General features: G+C 37.0%; 1 protein-coding gene across 1 annotated transcript in view; it reads left to right on the top strand.

Annotated features, from left to right (window-relative positions):
- mRpS14 (mitochondrial ribosomal protein S14) overlaps window positions 1–23,289 on the top strand; it is a 70,211-nt gene that overhangs the window by 13,848 nt on the left and 33,074 nt on the right. The window contains exon 2 of the mRNA XM_081769701.1: window positions 158–298. Within this exon, the coding sequence (XP_081625827.1) occupies window positions 158–298 (141 nt within the window). The remainder of the gene's footprint in view (window positions 1–157; window positions 299–23,289) is intronic.

Genomic DNA, 23,289 nt, shown 5'->3' with positions numbered 1-23,289 from the left:
AACAACAATTCCCCAAAACAAACGCAGTTACTCGTCAAATAGTTATAACTATGTTGCATTTTAATAAAATTAGATAATTTTCTTCAAAATTAAATGTAAAAGAGAAAGAAACACATAGTCAGTCACTGAAGAAAATATTATTTTATTTCAATTGTAGGTTCAGCAAGTTCGCAACAAGTGGGCTGATTGGCGTATGATACGTGATGTTAAGAGGAGAAGAATGGTTAAAGAGTACGGCGCAGAAAGACTGAGGGTTAATTCCATCCGAAAAAACGATATTCTTCCTCTGGAAATAAGGGTGAGTACCAACAAGAATTTTTGCTATTACTTACTTTACTTAGTCAATCTTGTGTTGTCATCGGGTGAGTCAGGAATATAACAAATATATACATTATGCACTATATTTATAAACAAGAGCTAATTAAGATTAATCGAAAAACACCTCATATAGACATAATGAGACGCCAACTTTAAACTTCTGATTACAAAGTAACCAAAAAACTTCTTGTCGTTTTGACGTCCCATTAATCATGCTTTTATAGAGAGGAAACAAAATGACACTTGTGCATGCCAAGCGATCGGGAGTTAGACCATCGTCCTTCAGTAACACAGACACATTGCGCACATACAGCAGTCATAGCTCGTCCAGTATCCAAGAGAAATTGAGGTATCGAAGCAGCAGCTTCGCGTGTATTTGTTTTACGATTTTAAAGTGGGCGTGTCAGTTGCCGCCTATGCCGGACATTTGGGTAGAATGCCGTGAACGAACGCACTGCCAGGCATTCATTCCAGAAATTCCGTTCGGGAGATGTGAGCCTTTCAAATGATCCTGATAATCGACGAGCACATGTATTGGATACCGAGGCCCTGAAAGCAGCCATCGAGGAGGACAGTGGTTTAACGAGTGATGAACTTGCACAAAGGTTCTGTGTTTCTGCAAAAGCAGTGAGATTACACTTGCATGAGATAGGGAAGTCATACAAGTTAAGCAAGTTATCCCACACATTGTCAGCAGCCAACAAAGGACAGCGAGTTTCAGCCTGTTTTCCTTGCTCACTCGGCAGCTGAACACACACATCTTTAATCGCTTGCACACTAGTGAGAAAAAGTGGGTCCTCTATGTCACTCCCAGTCGTACCAAAGATTGGTTGTCACCACGTGACCCTGTTCCTTACACCTCAAGACCCCTTTGCACCCACGAAAGGTTGTGCTCTCTGTATGGTAGAATTGTCGGCAAGCGGTGCGTTACGAGCTCCTCCCACCTGGTCACACCATCACTGCTGACCTCTGCTCTCAACAGTTGCAAAGCGTGCACTATGCATTGCAGCAGAAGGAGCCGGCATTACTCAGTTGTAAGAATATGTTGTATCTGCACGATAATGCCAAGCCCCATGTGCCAAAGAGGAGCCGGAAGAGCCTTCATCAACTTGGCTGAGAGACTGTCATGCATCATATTCAATGGACCTTGCGCCAATAAATTTCCACTCCTCGACAACTCCTCCCGTGGGAAATCATTCGCAAATGCGGGAGACTTGCAGAACGCACTTGCATGCACGACCACCGAGTTTTATCACCAGGGTATTGTGCAGCTGCAGGAATTTTGGCAAAGAGTGTTGGATGCTGATAGAGATTACTTCGAAACCTAAAGGTACGCACCGTCCACTGTATTGCTCTTTATTTATCACTGTTCTAGAACGCAAGAATTTTTTTGGTTACCTTTTTACTTTAATGTATACTACAAAATTTCACCACAAATGACTGACTAGTGTAATATTTTAAACAAGACCACCTTCGTCGTAAAACAAGAATTAATTCTATAAGGATTAATTTTCACTCATTATCGAAAGTAACTCTACTATAAATTTAAACAAGGGGTAATGATGGCTCAGTGGTAGAGCGCTCAGAGCTGGTCCCTAGTTCGATCCCAAGCCATGTGACCCTTTGGTGAGGTTGTTCCCTTTCCTCCCACATAATCAGTCCACAAAATATTTCATGATCCGTATTCTTTCGTCTTAAGTACGTCACGATGGGATATAAAGTTAGGAATTCAATTTCGTTTTCATAAATCTAAGCAAAACAAGCTTTATGATAATCAAATGTATTCACTAACACTAAAACACTTTCTGCTAATCGTGCCATTATCTATATTGTGTTACATCATTTTAACTGGTTTACAAGATTTGAAGGCTTTCCATTTAGGATCTTTTGCCTTGTTCATTCTAATTCTTGTTTCCTTCTGATGTAACGTGCCATATATTTTGGGTAACCTCTCCACTTCCATTCGATTAACATGTCCGAACAATCGTAGTTGTAATGCATATTTTTACAGGTAGTATTTTTTGTTCTGTTTTGATTTTTTTCTTCATCCTGTCTCTCTGTTTTCCCTTCTATCTTTCTTAAACATTTATTGGGTGTATTAATGAGAGGAATTAGAGAAGGTAGCGTTTTAAGCGAGTGCAGAGGAAGAAAGATCAGGTACGTTTTGATTGTTACAATTAATCAAGATAACAATGTTATTCTAGATTTCAAGAAAATGTAAACGTTCCAATTAAGTGACCTCCCTCGTGGCGTTTCGCGCCTTAGGCGGAGGAAATTTGAGTTTGATTTCTAGTGGAAGTTCATGTGGTTCCGATTCAACGTTAAGCTGTAGATCCATGTCTCATATAGCTTCAGTGCTGAAAGTAACGCTAAACTCTAAATCAACCAACCATTACAATTAAAATAGGAGTACCAATGTTAGAAGTAAAAATTGTAATTTTCGTATTTATTTGGACATCCTCTCAAAATCAGAGAACATTAATTGAAACAAGTATTACAATACAATTTTCTTATGGAGTCTGGACAGTTCTACCTCCCTTCCAGGGATCACAATATTAAGCACACCGGACAAAAAACAAGTCACTCCCTCTAGAACAGGAAATGGTCCATTTATATTCTTATAGATGGCGTTTCACGCCATCACCTTGACACATGACCATCGCAGTTAGGGGAGTGAGTGTGTGAGTGGGCTGTATGTAAATAGCTGGTCAAGATGGATCAAAGCAAAGGTGTGACAGAGTGGAAGAAAAGTCCCATTGTGTGTGGTCGTGCGTGTGGATATACAGCGAAGAGTCCAGCATGTATACAAAGAATGATCTTACACACTCGTAAACGCGGAACTATGGTCATTGAAAGATAGTAACAGAAAGAGAGACCGCGCCGAGTTTCACGCTTAGTTAGGGAAAATCGTTTTCAAACCCGTGAGAATTGCTGGTGTCCATGAATGCAGATTTATTCCAACAAATTTTCGGAAGATCAATGGAGTCTGGTACCACGAAAAAGGCCATTTTGTACTGCGGTACATAAAGCTGCATGTTTTTAATGTGCTCAAGAGCTCAGATACTGATCTCTAGTATGGTTCAGCGAGTCGGATGTCTGTATTCCAAAGAAACAGGGTTTCAAGTGCACCGAAAGCCCAGAGAAGCATTCCACCCACATTGTGTGTAGGATATAATTTAAGTTGGAGAAGGCTCTGTGATGGTTACTGTATCATATCTTCGGCTCGTTCATGCAGATGAATGTGAACGTGAACCAGCATGTGGATATACTCATCATGAAGGAAAAGATGAGAGAAGATCGAAGTTACGTAAGAGTTATGCTGCACACTATGTGTTCATTTTGCATGCTTGTGACATCTATCGTACGTTGTTCAATACGATAGATGTACTTGTTACTTGTTTCTTCCGTCGTTAAGTTTTACGTGACAGCACAGCAAACATGTCTCATTTCCATCCCAAAAATAAAGCTGATTAAGAAAGAAGGCAATTTACAAGGAAAAGAACTGCTGGTCCTTGCCACGTATAACATTAAAATACAAGACTTTTAGATTGTACAGAGGCAGAAATGTAAGTGATTATATTATTATTATTCGAAAAGAGTCATGTAAGGCACGAAGTTATAAATGGTAATAATTGAGGGTATGGGATTTTGTTCTATTTAGCATAAAACGCCTGAGAAAAGCAGCCCATACACGTAAACACATGCCTGAAGAAACAGCCCGACTTGTATGAAAAATGATAAAACCACAGGCAAGTTGATCGTGTATGGCCTCGTTCATTCATGTTGAAAGTTTTCAAAATCTTCTGAAAACATGTTTGATCTTTTTGCCGTTCTACATGCATGTTTACCGTGTATGGGCTCGTTCATGCAAGGTGGCTGTTTTATATTTAGGTCCGCCAATCACGACAGCGGAAGAAATCACGTGACTCTCTCCTCCGTCGCATGCCAAGGTCGTGCAGTTGCAGAAAGAAAAAGCACGCGTTTCCTCGTCCTCCACATTTCTCAAACTACGTTCAGTATGTTGGACAGCACGTTGGTACGTGTGTGGACAAAAAATTCTTTCAAGATGCATGATGAAAGAAACCTTTCATACATGTTGGTAATGCAAGTGCGTGCGTCTATGGCGCGCTAAAGGTGTTTCTGCAACTCCAATCCAGTTTAATCTGTAATTTCATCTATCTTAATGGACATTAGCACTTGCTGACTAATGTTCATTCGACTCGATCAAGTCATAGTTTGTAGTATAATTTTTTGTTGGATAGTTGAAAAACAAACACGTGTATCATGCCAATATATGGAAAAACCTGTCGTCAACACAATGCACTCCCTTCACAAATGATTTACACAGTACTAACATTCGTATTTTAAACTTGAAGCAATGAACAGATGGTAAGACTCGATTGGCTCAAGGTGGACAAACACCATGCTCGTGGGTTTTCTCGGGGTTCTCCCGTTTCCTCCCACTTTCTTCATTCCACCATTTCACTCATCTCTCATTATCACCGTCTCCTTTAGCCTAACCGGCATAACCGTTGGACGTTAAACAAAGATTTCATTTCATTTTTTCAATTGGCTCAAAAAACAAAAGAACTAGAGCTGACATCTGCTGGTCTCAGATGTGACTCAGTGGTAGAGCGATTACCTCTGGCGCGTGGAGTCCCTTGTTCGATCCCAGCTCCCACCAAGTAGGCTTTGTGGTGATGAACACCGTGCCGTGGGTTTTCTCAAGAGTTCTGTTTCCTTCCACTTTCGGCATCCCACCGTTATCACATGTTTCATTGTCACTGTCTCCCTTAGCCTCGGTGCACAATCGTGGGACGTTAAACTAAAAAAAAAAAATTGCTCCTATATTTTGGCAACCCTGTAATGTAATGCAGAAAACCACCATCTCCTCCCCTTTCAACATTCTCTTTACCAGTAACATCATGCAACTACACAGCAGGGATTATAAAACTAATGCAGTAGCTCAACAGGAACAAACTACGTAATTGCTTCACTCTTGCTGTTGATTGCTTGATTAGTATTTTGAAATTATGCGAAAACGTGATGACAGCTGTAAGCAGTAGTAATTCAAAAGTGAAAAATTCCTGTTGAAGTTGCATTTCTTCTCTTTTTTCTTTCTTTAAATTGTCATGTGCAGCATTTCTTTCTTTTGGTAGTTCTGGTAGGCTTCCGTCGTTGTGGTTCGTCCGTCTCCAAGAGAAATGCCAGACTGATTTGGACTGAAATAGTTATGGAAGTAGTTGATGACGTACATAGGTGACCTGATAAATTTGATTCACGTCGGTCAAGGTCAAAAACTGAAGCCATTAGTATACTCCGACATGACCAAAGAAATATTAACAATTTAAATTCCTCATAGGTTGGAGAAGTGAACACCACGTTAAAGTAGATGGCGACCAAAGTTATAGGAGCTGTAGCCTCCCCTTTGATGCTCAGGTATACACTGGATAAAATGGGCTTCAATTCTGTTTTACACTGGTTAAAGCTGCAAACAATGGTTTAGTCCCTCCCTTGACTGGATCCGCCACTGTGCATGGACACTATTACCTAATTCAGTACCATGTGAATGAATCTGCCGTGGCATAAATCCTTTTAACCATGCTTTATCAGTGTTCGTATTTCTGCCTTGCCTTACACACTTAGGAAAATAGGAAGAGAAAATGGAGTTCGAGTCCTGGTCTTCGTCGCACTAATTCAAAACATGACCCCAAATGTACAGAATTTATTTCGGGTTCAACTGATCATGGGTGGGGGGTCGAGACACTAACTTTTCTCTAGCTAGGTGCTTTACATCTTAAATATTCATTTTCTCAAAAGTGGTTTTATCATAATAATAAACCTAACAAAAGATTGTTTTCCCAGTCAGTGAATAACCAAATTCTTATTTTATGAAAGATAAGAATACTGGTATAAGTAAAGTATTAGATTCGGGTAACATCATCTTAGAAAATATTTTTCTTTTTTCTGTATACTTCGTTTTCAAAAGCTTGGATTACATACTCACCGTTGAAATCCCTCATATTCTAAGGACATTTTTTAATTAGAGTATATGTTAATAGAGCTAGAGAAAATGTTTATACTCACTCCACTTCTTTTTTTACGCTGGTTTCAAACTTGTGGATCCTGGTTAACTACCTAGGTATGGACGTTTCAGTTAATATGTAATTAATTTCAACTAAGTGTTTCATAAATGAGAGAGAAAAACGTTTTAATTGAAACTTGCGTGATCAAAACTTAAGTAAAAATTAGACATTATTTATAATCGAATGAACAAAATAAATATTTTGGTTACAGTTTTTCTCAAATATAGTACGTCACAGAATATAGAACATGTTCGTTAGGAATCAGAAACGCCATTTATAATTTTCTTTGTTGGAGATAAGCATGCTGCTGTTTATGTTTATACGAATAGTTATCATGCGCGAAGTTCTGGATTCGATTTCCGATGTAGACCTAGAATCGTGAAGCAGTGGTACAGCTATTTAAATTAAAATATAACAAATTCTGGTGTAGAAGGCTAGCAATAGAGACGAAGAGACCCCGGTTGATGACGCAGGTTCTAAATGACTGGCAGGTTCTAAATAACCGGCCATACTTCTTTATGAGGTGTAACGCCGGGAGCTAGTTTCATTAGAAGGTGTATAGTCTCTTTAAAGTTAGTGCAAGAAGAGCAAATATATTGTATCATAGAATAGAAAGTGGCAGAGAACAATTATACCCGCATTGTTGACAGTGGCGTACGCAAGGGAGGGTTCGGAGTTTATCCTCCCTTGACCAAGATATTTATAAACATTTACTATAATATAGTATGAGGCATCTAGAAGTACCACCTGAAATACCGAAGAAACGAGAAACGCTAGTGATATACGGTTTGCGGTGAACGGCACCATTAAATGGGAATCGTCAAATAAGAGGTATCGTGTGATAGGGAAAATATCGGCAAATGGGGCGTCCGGAACGTAATCAATTTTTTGTAATGAAATTATAGACAAAACACGAATAACATGAAATGACACACGCGGAGAAATTCAACGCCGTTTGTCCTCGTTACTAATGCCCCATTTGTCGATATTTTTCCTATCACTTGATACTTCCGTTTGATGAGCAACATTTGATATTGCTGTTTTCCGAAAACCGTATATGGCTAGCGTTTCTCATTTCTTCAGTATATCAGGTGGTACTTTTAGATGCTTCACGCTGTATATAAGAATACACGTGTTGTAAAAGAATATAAGATTAAAGGGAGCAGGAAAATTCGGTGTAGGAAATTTCGGTGTAGGAAAATTCGGTGTAAGAAAACTCGGTGTAGGAAAATTCGGTGTACAGAAAATTCGGTGTACGGAAAACTCGGTGTGGGGAATGTTCGGTGTAAAGAAAGATTCGTTGTCGTAGACAGTAGTATTTATTAAAAACTTAACTTTGAGCATAAATGAGCGTATTAGTTTTAAGTTCAAACTTTGTGTAGAACGTACTTTTACTGTCTGCTATACCAAATTTTGAAAAAATGTGATCGTGAAATAATTTGAATTCTAGATTTCGACGGATTTTAGCATTTCATGGCCCTTACATGACAAGAAATTTGTTTATTGATGTCCGTTTGTATGATTTAGCGAAGCGATCATCGATACCAATCGACATTTCATTTAAAACTTAAGTTTTTATGCTGTTTTGGAGGATGTCTCCTAGAATTTTATATTTCAAAAAAAAAAAAAAAAAAAAAGTAGGTTACTAGACGGGTAAAGTTGAAAATTGTAGATTTTTCAAAAATGTTCTGACGATTTTATGTATATTTTATAAATAAATATTTAAATTTAAATTCTTCAAAAACGACATAGTTTATTTATGTTACTCAAAGGTGTAAAAATAAATGCCTCAACTAAAGTATCTACGCCTGATTGGAGAAGAAGTCAATAAGGAGTCAATAGGGTTGCAGTACTTGTTTACCTTAAGGCAAACAAACTAAAGTGTCTGATTGGAGGAGAATTAAACTATTTGTACAAATATTATATGATAAAACCATCCATCCTGCTTTATATTGCCCTTTCCACTAAGACTTTTTTGATCAATATATTTTTGCATCTTACATATGTATATGCAGAGTGATACTCCCGGATTCATTGGGCTCTAGAATTTCCAACTAAAGTCCGGTTTTCATGCGGTTTGTTGCAAATTATCAAGGGAGAATGGGAGGTTTATGGGACTATGTTTACTGGTTTAAATTCATCCGGGGTAATATCGAGCAGGCCGCAATAAAAACAGCAAATATTCGTCATTGTACGTTACAGTTCGAATGAGATATTGGATATTTGAAGCGAAATTGAAGAATACAAATTAAGTGTTAGTGAGAATACAAATTAAGTGTTAGTGAGAATACAAATTAAATGTTAGTGAAATGAAATGAAATCTTTAAGTTTTATGTCCAACAACATCCGCCAGCGGTGTCCGATGCTTCCCTGCCTTACTCAGAAGAGATCCTGTTTCCTGCAATTTATTCACAAGCGACCATATTATGTTCCTGTTTGGGGCAGAACGTGAGGCAAAGTTGCGTGTAGCTGCCCTTTGCGTAGCAACAACAGATCCCGGCCTCTAAAATCTTTTTAACGATAAAATCACGTTGCTCCAAAGAGTACATTATTGTAACTGCGTCCTGATCATATTGGTACAGTAGCACAGCATAATTCTCAATACGAAGGCCCAGTTTCCTGTTTCTTATTGACCGTCGCGAGGTTACCATCTAACGAAGAAACTCAAATCTCCATACCGCACCTCACCTAATTCCAATTCGGTACAGTGGCGAATATTTGCTGCTTTTCTAGAGGTGCGGCCTATATTACCCCAAATGAATGTAAACCAGTAAGCATAGTTCCATAAATCTTCCAACGTTCCTTGATCATTTGCCACAAACCGCATGAAAATCGGACTTCAGTTAGAAAATCTAGACCCCCAAATGAAATCCGTGAGTTTTAAAAGAATCACCTTGTATATGTTCTATGATGTACTATATAGGAAAGGTGTTTTTAGTTGTTCCTACTCCTATAGTTCCTATAGTTGTAATTGTTTTATTTCTGACAAAAAGTGTCAGCTTCATTGTGTGATGAAAAGTAGTTTATAGTAATACCCCGCAAAAGACATGCAAGAGGTATTGGACTCAAGGCAGAAAAATAAATTTGCTTTTCTTGAAATAGGTAATAACATTTTATTCGTTACATTATATGGTTTTCGTTTTCACAATATGAAATGTCGTAAATTATTGTAAGTAGTAATATTCAATATGTATTACACCGAATCTACCGTACACCAAAATTTCCCCACACCGAGTTTTCCCTACACCGAATTTTCTGTACACCGAATTTTCCTACACCGAGTTTTCTTACACCGAATTTTCTTACACCGAATTTTCCTACACCGAATTTTCCTAGACCCAAGATTAAATGCTTAAATCCCCTCCCTTGATGAAATTCTGCGTACGTTACTGATTATTTAGTATAATTGTATGAAAATGGAAAGTGTTATTAAATTTTTTACCACCTATAGTATAAAACCTATCCCTTTCTTGAGAAATTCTTATAAATTTGAATGAGATCATATTACTCATCTCTCATCGATGAAATACTCATCTGTTTTCTGTTTGTTATCAGGACTACTAGATCAGAGGTCACAGTCTCCCGTGCGATATCATTATCAGTATGAGTTTACGTGAACACTTGCCCTTTTTCAAGATGTTCTAAATGTTGATAACTGAATAATGAGAGGATTTTTTGAGAAAACAAACGAATTGAGAAGTTCCGCGTCTATTATATGTGGTGCAGTAAATAAAAATTATTCTTTTGTTAAATATCAAAAAAGTAGTAGTAGCCTAAAAAATAAAGAATTGAAACAACTTGTTTTCAATTCCACTTCCTTTCAGAGCGATAAACTCGATACTGATAGATTAAAAGGGGGATTGCACAACCTAATGCTCGCATGTCAGTCAGGTGTGACCTGAAAATACTGTCAACATAATGACAAAGATAACCAATATCTTTAATCATATTGATAGTCACCAGTTTAAATACAATAAGTACTTAAGAGACCCCTGGTTAGAAAAGCTTTTTTAATATTAAATCACAATGCAGTAAAAGAAGACGATTTTCTAGTAACTACGAGGAGCATTTATTATATTCTAAGCCTAAATGTGGCACAACAACCGTGGGATGATAAAACTGGGTGAGACGATTACGTCATTCTTCCTTAGCATGTAAACAAAAGTAGAAGACGTTGTCATGCGGAACATTGATCCCAACGATGTCCATGAAAGCTGCATAACAATGCTTCTGTGCACAGAGACAGTGTTTCCAAAGCTGCTGTTCAACAGAGCGGTTTCTAGCTTCTTCCCTATCCGACCTAATCTTTGGTCATCCCACGATTTTGCGCCAGCTTTAGGCTTAAAATATAATGAACGCCCTTCGTAAGAGGATACGAAATATTGCATAAACTATCCCTTACATCTAGAACACTAAACATTATAGAAGCGACCTGAGAATACAGTCCCAAGTAGTGTTTAGTTTTGAGTATATTAAAGAATTAGACAATGTAGTTTCGAGGAGCAGTATCCATGAATCTACGGGGCCCGCTTTCCATTTTTTCTTGCTCCTCTGAAATTTCGAATTTAGGGCCGTTTTTTTTTTTTCTTTTTCTGTTCAATTCAAAATTCATTCCCTCTTCTACGTTCGTCCTCTCCCCACCCACCCTTTCAGGGGTGCCCACAAACTGGTTTTAGGACGCTGGTTGCGCCCATGAGAGTATTTGGGGAGGGGACAATGTTTTATCGAAAATGGTAAATCAAACAGGACATTGGTAAATTTATGGATTGGGCCAAAACTCTTGGAGGATGAGCATTCCTGCCCCTGATAGGTATTTTTGGGGGGTTGGCTATGTTCCTGTTTATGAGATATCGGTAATTTAGCTTAAATACAGGAATGCTTTGCATAACGTGATTTTGAAGAATGGGGATTGTATCCTTTCGTTTTACCTCTAAATGTACTTTTTTTTTTTTTTTTTTCATTATACGAGTATATGTTGGTTGTCTGCATGCCTCGTTAGTCGGTCATGGAAAATGCGTTACATAAGCATCTAAAAGAGAAAGAAAATCACGCGGGGAGAGAGTTAAAGAAAAAGTAAAATGACTTTGGTCCTTGTCTACTACCGTACAATCTCATAAATCAGTTCTGTTTGTTATTGTGTCCACCCGTCCGTCGACAGGTATCAGATCAAAAATAGGGATGATTGGAACCGGTTTTCGGCTCTGAACGGATCCGGTTGGAACCAGGTTTTTCGAATCCAGGTCTGGAACCGGTTCTGAAAACCAGATCTCCAAGAACCCACCGGTTCCACCGGAACTTTGTGGACATCCGTACGCTAAACCCGAGCTGCTGGCAGGCTGTGAACAATGTGCTAGATGAAATAGTGGAAGTGACAGGCAGGCACCCAGTAGAGGGCCGCTTGTGTCATTTGGCTAAACAAACTGGGTAACTGGTGAACTCATTGGCTAAACAGCCACTGGTGGAACAGATTTTTTTTCTGGGGAGCGCAAACGGTTGTGGACTCTTTGCAGTGTTTTGAAGATGAATTTTGTGCCTCCTTTACGGGTCTTTGGGGGCTTTTGGATCCAGGTCTGGAACCGGTTCCGCCGGAACCGGAACTTTGTTTCCGTCGCTAATCAAAAACGGTAACATATATTGAAAAGTTTTTTGGAATCGATACAGTGTCCCAAGAATAGGTTCGTCTCCTTCATTGACCTCTCTTCAGACCGGAAGAAATCAACCATTTCCGGGTTCAACGTCGATCACCATAGGTCAAAAACAGCAATCGATAGTTAGAAGCTTTTCTTTTTTTTAATGTATTTTGCGTCCCAAGAATAAATTTAATTTTTATCCTCATCGTTCTTCTAAAATGGGATGTGGTACAAGTTTTTTTACTACTACCGGTTTCAGTATTGGTCTCTAGAACAAAAGTGGTAAGACATAGTAAGAAATGGCTTTCTATGCGACCCAAGAGGAAGTTCCGTCTCAAGTCTTACTCTATTGAAACCGAAGGTGGTGGAAATTATGATTTCCGGTTTCAGCATTGATCATCATTGTGGAAAAATGGCTATAATTAGCAGGAAGCAGCGTTTTGCTGTGAATTTAGTATCGCAAGTGTGGGTCCCATATCCGAATTTATTCCCGTATTATAATCGGAAGTGGTACTGGTTTCCCGTATTGATCTTTTGTATAGAATAAAAACGGTAAGACTTAACGACAATCCTTTTTTTAAATATATATATATATATATATATATATATGGGATTCAATACTGCAATAGTATGTTCCATATCTGACGTAATTCCTGTATTAATCGAAAATGATGGAAATTTGTTGCTACTTCTAATTTCAATACTTATCTTTATAGAGCAAAAACGGTTAACGAGTAATTGTCTTTTTGATATGAACTCACCGCCCCAAAATTAAGTTTATTCTCAAACTTTCTCCCTGTATTTAAAACCGGAAGTTGTGGGAATCTTCACTTTCGGCTTTGAACACTGATCGTTACGTTGGGAAAACAGAAACTATATAAAAGAAAAAGCCCTGAGAAAGTGACTGATTGATCAACTCCCTGGTCAAACCACTTAAACTAGTCTTCAAATTTGGATATGCTTATGATTTCTGACGTAAGGTACCACTAAGGAATGATTTTTTTTTTTAGAAATTCGACGAGGATGGAGACAAATGGATGGCAATTGTTATATTGAAATGTTCATATGTCTAGGGATATGCAAGAGACGAGTGGAGACAGGATTTTTCTGACAAAATTCAAGTCGAGACCGGCTCTTCCAATCAAGAAATATACATTTTCGAGTCGAGACATCACTTTTACAGCACATTTTCGAGACGAGACAGCCACAAATCTTGTCTCGTGCGCATCCCTACATATGTCGGAATCTGAGGGTTAGAGACATAAAATTTGGTATATGAACTTCTCACTTAAATTAATTAGTTACGCGTTTCAGCGTTTTTGCTATTTGACCTAGAAACAGAGAAAAGGGGATGACAAAGAATTATTATAAGATGCCCATGTCTCGAGACATAACATTCAATATTTGGATTTCTCATTTAAAATAATTACTGTAGGTATGTATTTCAGAACATTGAATTTAGAAAACAAGAAAAGAGAGTGAAAAGCAAAATGGTCTGGAATTTTAATTATTGTAATAAGAGCCCATAACTTGGAATCTCGTAAGGTTAGAAACATAAATTTTGAAATTTTGAACTTGTCAATTAAAATTATTAAACCCCTGTTTCTGCTTATATATATATATATATATATATATATATATATATATATATATATATATATATATATATATATATATATATATATATATATATATATATATATATATATATATATGTAGCATTGATGTAGAAAGGAAGAAAATGGAGTGGGCAGGGAAAAAAGGGGTTGGATTACAATATTATATGTAATAAGATGGCATATTACGGAGCACCTTAATATTAGAGACATGAAATTTGGTGTTTGGACTTTTTATTTAAAATAATTAAACACCCTTTTCAGCGTTTTTAGATGCTTGGCCGTGAAAGAAAGGGAAAGTAGTTCGATGTTTTCTTAGATTCCCATACGAGACGTTCGAATTTTGTGCAAAACTTCCGAGTTCGATTCTGAAAGGTGTCGAAAGAATAATGCCTAATATTGCCCACAATAATATGTGAGGGCCATTTGCTAGAAGCCCTCGTTGTTTCTGGGACTTAATTCAGAATCTGGATAAAAAGAAAGGAAAAATAATGTCCTTATTTCTTTACCCAGGGTAGAGACCTGCACGGGCCGGGCCTGGCCCGAGGCCCGAAGCCCGGCCCGCGGGCCGGGCTTGGGCGGGCCGACTCTGTTATTTCTTTGGGCCGGGCCGGGCTTGGGCGGGCCGACACTGTTATTTCTTTGGGCCGGGCCGGGCTTGGGCTGGCCGACACTGATTTCTCTTCAGGTCGGGCTGGGCTGGGGCTGATCAATTGCAATTCTTTAATAATTATTGACTTTCGCTAAACGATAATTAGAATAAAGCCAAACGTTAAAGAAGTGTGTCCGTGAAAAATGTTACAAAGAATGCAATAGCTATTTACAGTTTGTGTTGCTTAGCGGCTCCACTTTCACTATAGAGGATTGCAGGCATTATGCGGTAAATTGAGCTCTGACCTTGACCTTCACTGAACTCAAATTATAACAAGAAGGGGTGGGAATGTTTTGCCTGTCGCTAAACAATATTGCCATCTTCACTTTATGCTAAAATCAATTAAGTTAGATTTTTGTTACAGGGAATGGAGTTTTTGTTCTCTCGATGACAGGCAAAGTTCTAAGAGGCAATGGTACCATTCGGGAGACAAGCGTCAGGTTGTAAACCAGAGTTTAGTAAATGTTTCTGAGGTTAGGTCAAATTTAGTACTAAATTTTGAGAAAGATTGGGGCTCGAGATAATTTTTTAAAAAATTATCGGGCCGGGGTCGGGCCAAAAACTTTAAAAGTTTATCGGGCCCGGGCCGGGCTTGGGCCAAGAATTTTAAAAAACTTATCGGGCCGGGCCGGGCTCGGGCCGAAAATCTCCAAAACTTTTCGGGCCCGGGCTGGGCCGGGCCTAGGTACGTTCGGGCTGGATTGGGCTCGGGCCGAAAAATTCGGCCCGTGCGGGTCTCTAACCCAGGGACAGGGTTGGCTGGTTTAAACCAAGGTGGTTTAAACCCTGGTTTAAAACAGCTGTTTTTTTTTTTCAAAAAAAACTGGTTTAAACCAAACAAAAAAAGAATGAAAAATGCTTTACACCGTATGAACTTCATGGTGACGTTTCCACATATGAAATCATCGGCATTACGTTTATGTACTTTTCACCTTTTAATCAAGGAGTCCCGTGTTCAGTTCTCGGTCGAACCACAACCCATCTTTCAAGTGTAAACCAAGTAGCGATTCGAGGTGTCCCTTTAAGCGAAAGTCTTCTCCGTGATAACCTTGGTATTTCATAAGGATGTTAAGCCTAAACATACGAAACGAAACCAAATTATATATTTCTACTTGCCTGAATGCCTGTTGTTTTATAAAGAAGCCAAGGTTGCTTAATTATATTGATATAAATTGGCAAAATTTATCAACTGCCTACGCAGCTTCCAATATCAGCTTGTTTGTTTTAATTTTAATTTTAATGACTGTTTTAATTTTATTGAATGGTATCTACATACCAAATTTGTAATTTAATACCGTTTAGCGTAATGATTATGATACGTTGACCTTAAAATTTTATATACAAATACACTTGAAGTAATAACAGGATTTTCCCAATGGCTAAGGCAGGAGTTTCCTGATTTATATACAATTCTGTATAATGTTTTTACTTGTGTAACTGTTTATCTTTTTGTCCTGAAATGACTTGACAATTATATTAACAACTAGGCCTATGTAAAGATCAGTACAACGTATTTTTATCAGGAGTCCTTCGTGAGTGAGTCAGCAATCGCATTTGTGACCAATTAGTCCCGGTTTCGTGTCGAAATGGACATTTTTCTTGGATAAGCCGAGAAGCGCTTTGGATTCCACTTTAAGCTTATGTGACCCCTTCTAGCATAACCTTGTTGTTGCATAATAACACCAAGACGAAACAAACTAATTTCTGTCCATATCTAATATAAATAGCTACATAGAGTAAATTATTTAAACAAAAAGAAAAAAATGGTTTAAACCAAAAAACCGGGGTTAAACCAAAAAAGCTTGTTTTTTTTCAATAAAAACCATGGTTTTTGCCAACCCTGCCCAGGGATTTATCTTCTGTTGTTAGGTAATCCCGCATTACCAATATGTAATGTTGGTTACATATAGACAAGGCGTTCGTAGAAGCCACGAGAAACTGCTTATATTTTGAAGTCTAAAATAGAAAAGAACGGCTTCGTACGCAATTAGATCTGGTGAAGACTATCTGTTTACAAAGTTTGATGGATCAAAGTGACTCCTTTCTGTCCGAAAATCTGATGACATTAACACACATTATACCATTATTATTACTATTGTTGTTCCTGCATATAAATATAATTAATGCAAAAATAACCAAGTTAATTTTTCAACGTCGAAATTCATTTCTATTGTCTATTAGCAGGGTTGTATGTTGTATCCGAACTTTTATAGTTGTTGAAATACTATTTTCTCAACAGTGGTGACGTTTATTTTGATGGAAATAGTTGTTTTATGAAATACCGGATTACACATTTAAATCATCTTCGACTATCCAACTATTTATATTTCCAAGATTATTTGAGCCGTGGTGGTTTAATGATAGACTGCTGACTTCTTGAGCATGAGTGTTCCTAGTTCGATGCCAGCTTTCGCCAAATGAACTTTGTGATGGACAAACACCATGAGTGTGAGTTTTCTCGGAATTCTCACTTTCTTCTTTCTACTATTTTCATTCATTCTAATCATCACCGTCTCCCTTAGCCTCGGTCCATAATCGGTTGATAATAAAGTAGAAATTTTATTTATTTATTTATTTATTCAAAATCATGTGAACGTGAAAAATCCAGGTAGCTATGGTAGTAGATTAGATAATTGGTTTTCAATCTTTTGATGTTCGGAAACTGACAATGGTTTTGCAGGTTTATTTTTCTATTCACTTAAGTTGTGTAGCTAGCCAAATACCACGGTCGGCAAAAAACATGGCTGTTATTGAAAAAAACAGTTTTTTTTCTTTAAACCCCCTTTTTTTTGGTTTAAATAATTTGCTCTATGTATTTATACCACATATGGACAGAAATAAGTTTGTTTCGCCTTGGTGTTATTATACAACAAAAGGATTTTGCTGGAAGAAGTCCCGTAAGCATAAAGCGGAATCCAAACCGCTTCACGGCTTACATCCGAGAGAAATTGTTCTCCATTTGAACTCGAAACCGGGACTAATTGGCCACAAATGCGATACATCTGTCGACTCACTCACGAAGGACTCCTGATAAAAAAATACGTTGTACTGATCTTTACATACTTGTTAATACAATTATCAAGAGTCATTTCAGAAGGACAAAAAGATAAACAATTGCACAAGTGAAACCAAGTGTACAGAATTACATACGGATAATTTCAAAGTACTGCAGAGTACAGAAAAACTAATTTGCTGCAAGTTAGTTCACTACGACTTTTATTAGTCCAAGTTAAAGGAGTACAACGACTTAATTTGCATATCAGTAAGAAAAGTGAATAAAGATACGAATTATTTGAGTCCACTTTGGCTTTGATCCATTTATACATAAATAGATACCAAAGATACTTCTGATTTCAATAAATGCCTCTCATGGGGTTTGTATGACACCCCCCCCCCCCCAAAAAAAAAGAAAAAGTACGGCACTTCGATGTATTTTATCAATAGTAAACATTTATTAAAACTAAACAATATTTAGAATTTTCTTTTGATTGTAGTTGCATAACAATAATAACAAACTATAAAAAAATCACAAACGAAACATTCTTAAACTTATAAAAGAAAAACAAAAGTTGCTTTTGTAGGATAATCTCTCTGAGTAATGAATGGGGAATTTAGGTTTGAATATAATGCGAATAATATACGGGAATGAAACGTGATAACCCACAAATGTGTGTTCATCAAGATTTCACGAACACTTACACTTTTACGAACGGTTTTCGTTTTTTGGTTTAAACCATTTTTTTTTAACAGCTGATTTAAACCAAGGTTCAAACCACCTTGGTTTAAATCAGCTAACCCTGCTAAATACTATTGAAAAACATTGCTTGTAAATAATAAAAGATCATACTTTAATCGTAATTTTGAAAAATAATTTCGCGGACCAGAGGTTGAAAAATACCGCTTTAGACGCTCTGTAGTTTAATAAAAAAGACAAGTTCATGGTCATTTAAGAATGTACTGATGAACTGACCTTTGTTATGAACTCATTCGTGATAACTTGCCCAGTGTTACTACACAGGCCATAGCAGAATTCTACCAACACGTTAGGATTCCAAACTTTTTTTCTCTTTCTTTCTTCAAACTTCTTAACATGAAAGCAAGATCCTGTCACGCACGTGAACTCAGTTCATGCAAATTGTACCAGTGTAGTGGGACCATTTATTGCAACGATGTAGTTTACCGAATACGTTATAGATTGAAATAAAAGTTCATTAAGGTTACTCTTGTATGTATACCTAAAATATATCCTTAAATAACGAAAATCCTTTTTTAAAGTAGCTAGCATGCGCGCCTTTGGTTCACATTGTCCCGCTGGAAGATTTGATTCCGCTGGAAGAGCATTGCGATTTGAATGCATTATGTCGATTTGGATTCTGTCTTAAATTGTACAGTAGATCCCGTTTCATATAGCGTCGGTGCTAAACTCGAATAAACGAACAAATAAATTAAAAAAAAAAAAAACATCAAAATTGCCATATAATTTGAAATTCATTGTAACATAGGCGTTCATATTATTGTTGTTTTAGTGCTAGCAGGTTCCAACATTACATGTCATTAAACGGGTCTAGGAAAATTCGGTGTAGGAAAATTCGGTGTAAGAAAATTCGGTGTAAGAAAACTCGGTGTAGGAAAATTCGGTGTACAGAAAATTCGGTGTAGGGAAAACTCGGTGTGGGGAAATTTTGGTGTACGGTAGATTCGGTGTAATACATATTGAATATTACTACTTACAATAATTTACGACATTTCATATTGTGAAAACGAAAACCATATAATGTAACGAATAAAATGTTATTACCTATTTCAAGAAAAGCAAATTTATTTTTCTGCCTTGAGTCCAATACCTCTTGCATGTCTTTTGCGGGGTATTACTATAAACTACTTTTCATCACACAATGAAGCTGACACTTTTTGTCAGAAATAAAACAATTACAACTATAGGAACTATAGGAGTAGGAACAACTAAAAACACCTTTCCTATATAGTACATCATAGAACATATACAAGGTGATTCTTTTAAAACTCATGGATTTCATTTGGGGGTCTAGATTTTCTAACTGAAGTCCGATTTTCATGCGGTTTGTGGCAAATGATCAAGGAACGTTGGAAGATTTATGGAACTATGCTTACTGGTTTACATTCATTTGGGGTAATATAGGCCGCACCTCTAGAAAAGCAGCAAATATTCGCCACTGTACCGAATTGGAATTAGGTGAGGTGCGGTATGGAGATTTGAGTTTCTTCGTTAGATGGTAACCTCGCGACGGTCAATAAGAAACAGGAAACTGGGCCTTCGTATTGAGAATTATGCTGTGCTACTGTACCAATATGATCAGGACGCAGTTACAATAATGTACTCTTTGGAGCAACGTGATTTTATCGTTAAAAAGATTTTAGAGGCCGGGATCTGTTGTTGCTACGCAAAGGGCAGCTACACGCAACTTTGCCTCACGTTCTGCCCCAAACAGGAACATAATATGGTCGCTTGTGAATAAATTGCAGGAAACAGGATCTCTTCTGAGTAAGGCAGGGAAGCATCGGACACCGCTGGCGGATGTTGTTGGACATAAAACTTAAAGATTTCATTTCATTTCACTAACATTTAATTTGTATTCTCACTAACACTTAATTTGTATTCTCACTAACACTTAATTTGTATTCTTCAATTTCGCTTCAAATATCCAATATCTCATTCGAACTGTAACGTACAATGACGAATATTTGCTGTTTTTATTGCGGCCTGCTCGATATTACCCCGGATGAATTTAAACCAGTAAACATAGTCCCATAAACCTCCCATTCTCCCTTGATAATTTGCAACAAACCGCATGAAAACCGGACTTTAGTTGGAAATTCTAGAGCCCAATGAATCCGGGAGTATCACTCTGCATATACATATGTAAGATGCAAAAATATATTGATCAAAAAAGTCTTAGTGGAAAGGGCAATATAAAGCAGGATGGATGGTTTTATCATATAATATTTGTACAAATAGTTTAATTCTCCTCCAATCAGACACTTTAGTTTGTTTGCCTTAAGGTAAACAAGTACTGCAACCCTATTGACTCCTTATTGACTTCTTCTCCAATCAGGCGTAGATACTTTAGTTGAGGCATTTATTTTTACACCTTTGAGTAACATAAATAAACTATGTCGTTTTTGAAGAATTTAAATTTAAATATTTATTTATAAAATATACATAAAATCGTCAGAACATTTTTGAAAAATCTACAATTTTCAACTTTACCCGTCTAGTAACCTACTTTTTTTTTTTTTTTTTTTTTTAAATATAAAATTCTAGGAGACATCCTCCAAAACAGCATAAAAACTTAAGTTTTAAATGAAATGTCGATTGGTATCGATGATCGCTTCGCTAAATCATACAAACGGACATCAATAAACAAATTTCTTGTCATGTAAGGGCCATGAAATGCTAAAATCCGTCGAAATCTAGAATTCAAATTATTTCACGATCACATTTTTTCAAAATTTGGTATAGCAGACAGTAAAAGTACGTTCTACACAAAGTTTGAACTTAAAACTAATACGCTCATTTATGCTCAAAGTTAAGTTTTTAATAAATACTACTGTCTACGACAACGAATCTTTTTTTACACCGAACATTCCCCACACCGAGTTTTCCGTACACCGAATTTTCCTACACCGAGTTTTCTTACACCGAATTTTCCTACACCGAAATTTCCTACACCGAATTTTCCTGCTCCCGTCATTAAACATAGTCTTAACCCACAGTAATTGGTAAAATATAGTGGAACTAAAATAGGCTAGAACCTTCTTAACTCTTCTTATACTTTAATTTTAATGGAAATTGCGAAAATTCCGGATTGCATTGTAATAATATGTCCCCTTGAATTATTATCCTATGAATCTTACTGCCTCGGGCAAGAAGCTGTTAACAACTATAGCAAATATGTGAAAGTGGTGTCTTGGCACAAAAATCAATTATGATTAACTGGTCAGAGGGTGATATAGCCATTGGTGTGGAACGATCTTCAGTGAAGGAGCAATCTTCTGATGGAAATGACGATAAGAGATGTGTAACCCTGAATGGGATACCCCATGTTTCCTGTTACTGGCTATAGTTGAATGGGTGTTAAATAGATCATGCTTTATCCAAGGTTTGATCCTTAGTACCAGTAACTGAGAAAGTTTCTAGTTTTGTCTGAACGGATGTTGATTGATTTGTATTTGTCAATAGTGATGTTGTATAGTACGAACCTGACTTCAACAATGGATCTCAACCATTGTATTGCGCACGATACTTTCCCAACGTAAATCGAACTTGGAACCTTGTGTACCAAAGGCACCCTTGCGAGCTACTAGATAAGCGACAAGGACCTATCTGAACAGATAGCATAAGTAAAGCTTTACGGAGAACAATACGAAAATTCAAGGACACCCGGAGAAAATTTTGTAGGAAAGGGCCATCTTTGTTGTTGCTATATCGCGTCTGGTATTTAATATGCGTGGTTTGCTATTACGTATACATTTTCGTGAGCCATGGGGGTCAGCCCCCCTTCTGGCGCCCATGACAACATCGTATCTTTCGAATCATAATTCAGAACCAGTTGAGAATGCTCCAAAAGCATTGCCAGAATGAACTAAAAAGGAATTAATTTTTCTTATTAACTTCCTGCAGGCTTTATACCAATTGTTCTCGTACTTTATTATTATACTTATTAAACAATTCTTGTAACATATCTATCCATTTATGATTTCCTTGAGTACTATTTTTTTTTCACGTGTTTTGTTTTAAAGTTCTGTTAAAACGTTCTATGATATGTTGTTTTACGAAGACACGTGCTCAAAATTGAAAAATCCGCAAAATATCATCTCTCTATGGCTTGCAGTTCCCGAGATATGGCTCCTTAAATCTCCCGAAATTCGAACTTTTTTTGACCAATAGGTTGGGAACGATAAGAGACGCAATAATAATAATAATAATAATAATAATAATAATAATAATAATAATAATAATAATAATAATAATAATAATAATCCATCAGTTCTTTCGATAGTTTTTGATGCTCTATCAAATAGAGGGCTCAAAATTGAAAAAAATCGCAAATAACAGACAGACATAGAGAATTCAGTAACGAACTTTTTAAGTTCGTTGATAATTAACGAGGATGGGAAAATGTATGAGCGTATCCTGTCTCCCGTTTCATGCGCACCACCATAAATTCAAAGCCATATTAAAAATAAAAAAAAAAAAATACAGGATGCATCAAAAGTCTAGGGTGATAGGCCAACTTCATTATGAATAAAGATACTAAAAAAAAAATAGGGAAGAGAGGAAGATTGTTGGAAGTAGGTGGTTTTCATCTAAAATTGTAGACTCTCTTCAATCACATCAGCCGTTCGGGCTCCACACTGGTAAGGCGCCTATATTAAGTGAAAAAGCAACGTTGCCCGTTCAACTGGCTGTTCTCTTGGCTCATCATCACACCAAAAATACAGCATTGGTGAGAAAAGGATTCAAGGCGTTATAGAATCCCTCACACAAGTGCACGTCTCTGTATCGTTTCTGCATGCTCGTACATTCCGTTCGAATATCCTGCAGAACTAGAAACGTTGATTTTTCATCTAATATGGATAGCCTTACCATTGTTGAGCCCAAACGTTTGGTTCAGTTGGAGAAATTCCACCATTTTAGATTGAAAACCACCTATATCCAACAACTTTTCATTTTTCATTTCTTTACTCATAAAATGAGTTTGCCTCCAGGAGATAAGAGTTTGTGTGGTGGACGCCACGTTAAACTGTAAATCCGTTTCTCATGTAGCCTCTGTGCAGAAAAGAGACGCTAAAGTTCACAACAACCAACTTAAAATAATAATAATAATAATAATAATAATAATAATAATAATAATAATAATAATAATAATAATAAACCACTTGGGATTCGTATACAATCTTCATGGAATAGTAGGAATTCTGTCTAGTCAGCTATAATCCTCTTTGGT

Source organism: Thermobia domestica, chromosome 8 (genome assembly GCF_964235325.1).
Source record: "Thermobia domestica chromosome 8, izTheDome1.hap1.1, whole genome shotgun sequence".
In the NCBI taxonomy this organism is placed as follows: domain Eukaryota; kingdom Metazoa; phylum Arthropoda; class Insecta; order Zygentoma; family Lepismatidae; genus Thermobia; species Thermobia domestica.
Note: the sequence above shows the minus strand (reverse complement) of the source record. Positions and strands in the feature narration are given on the sequence as shown.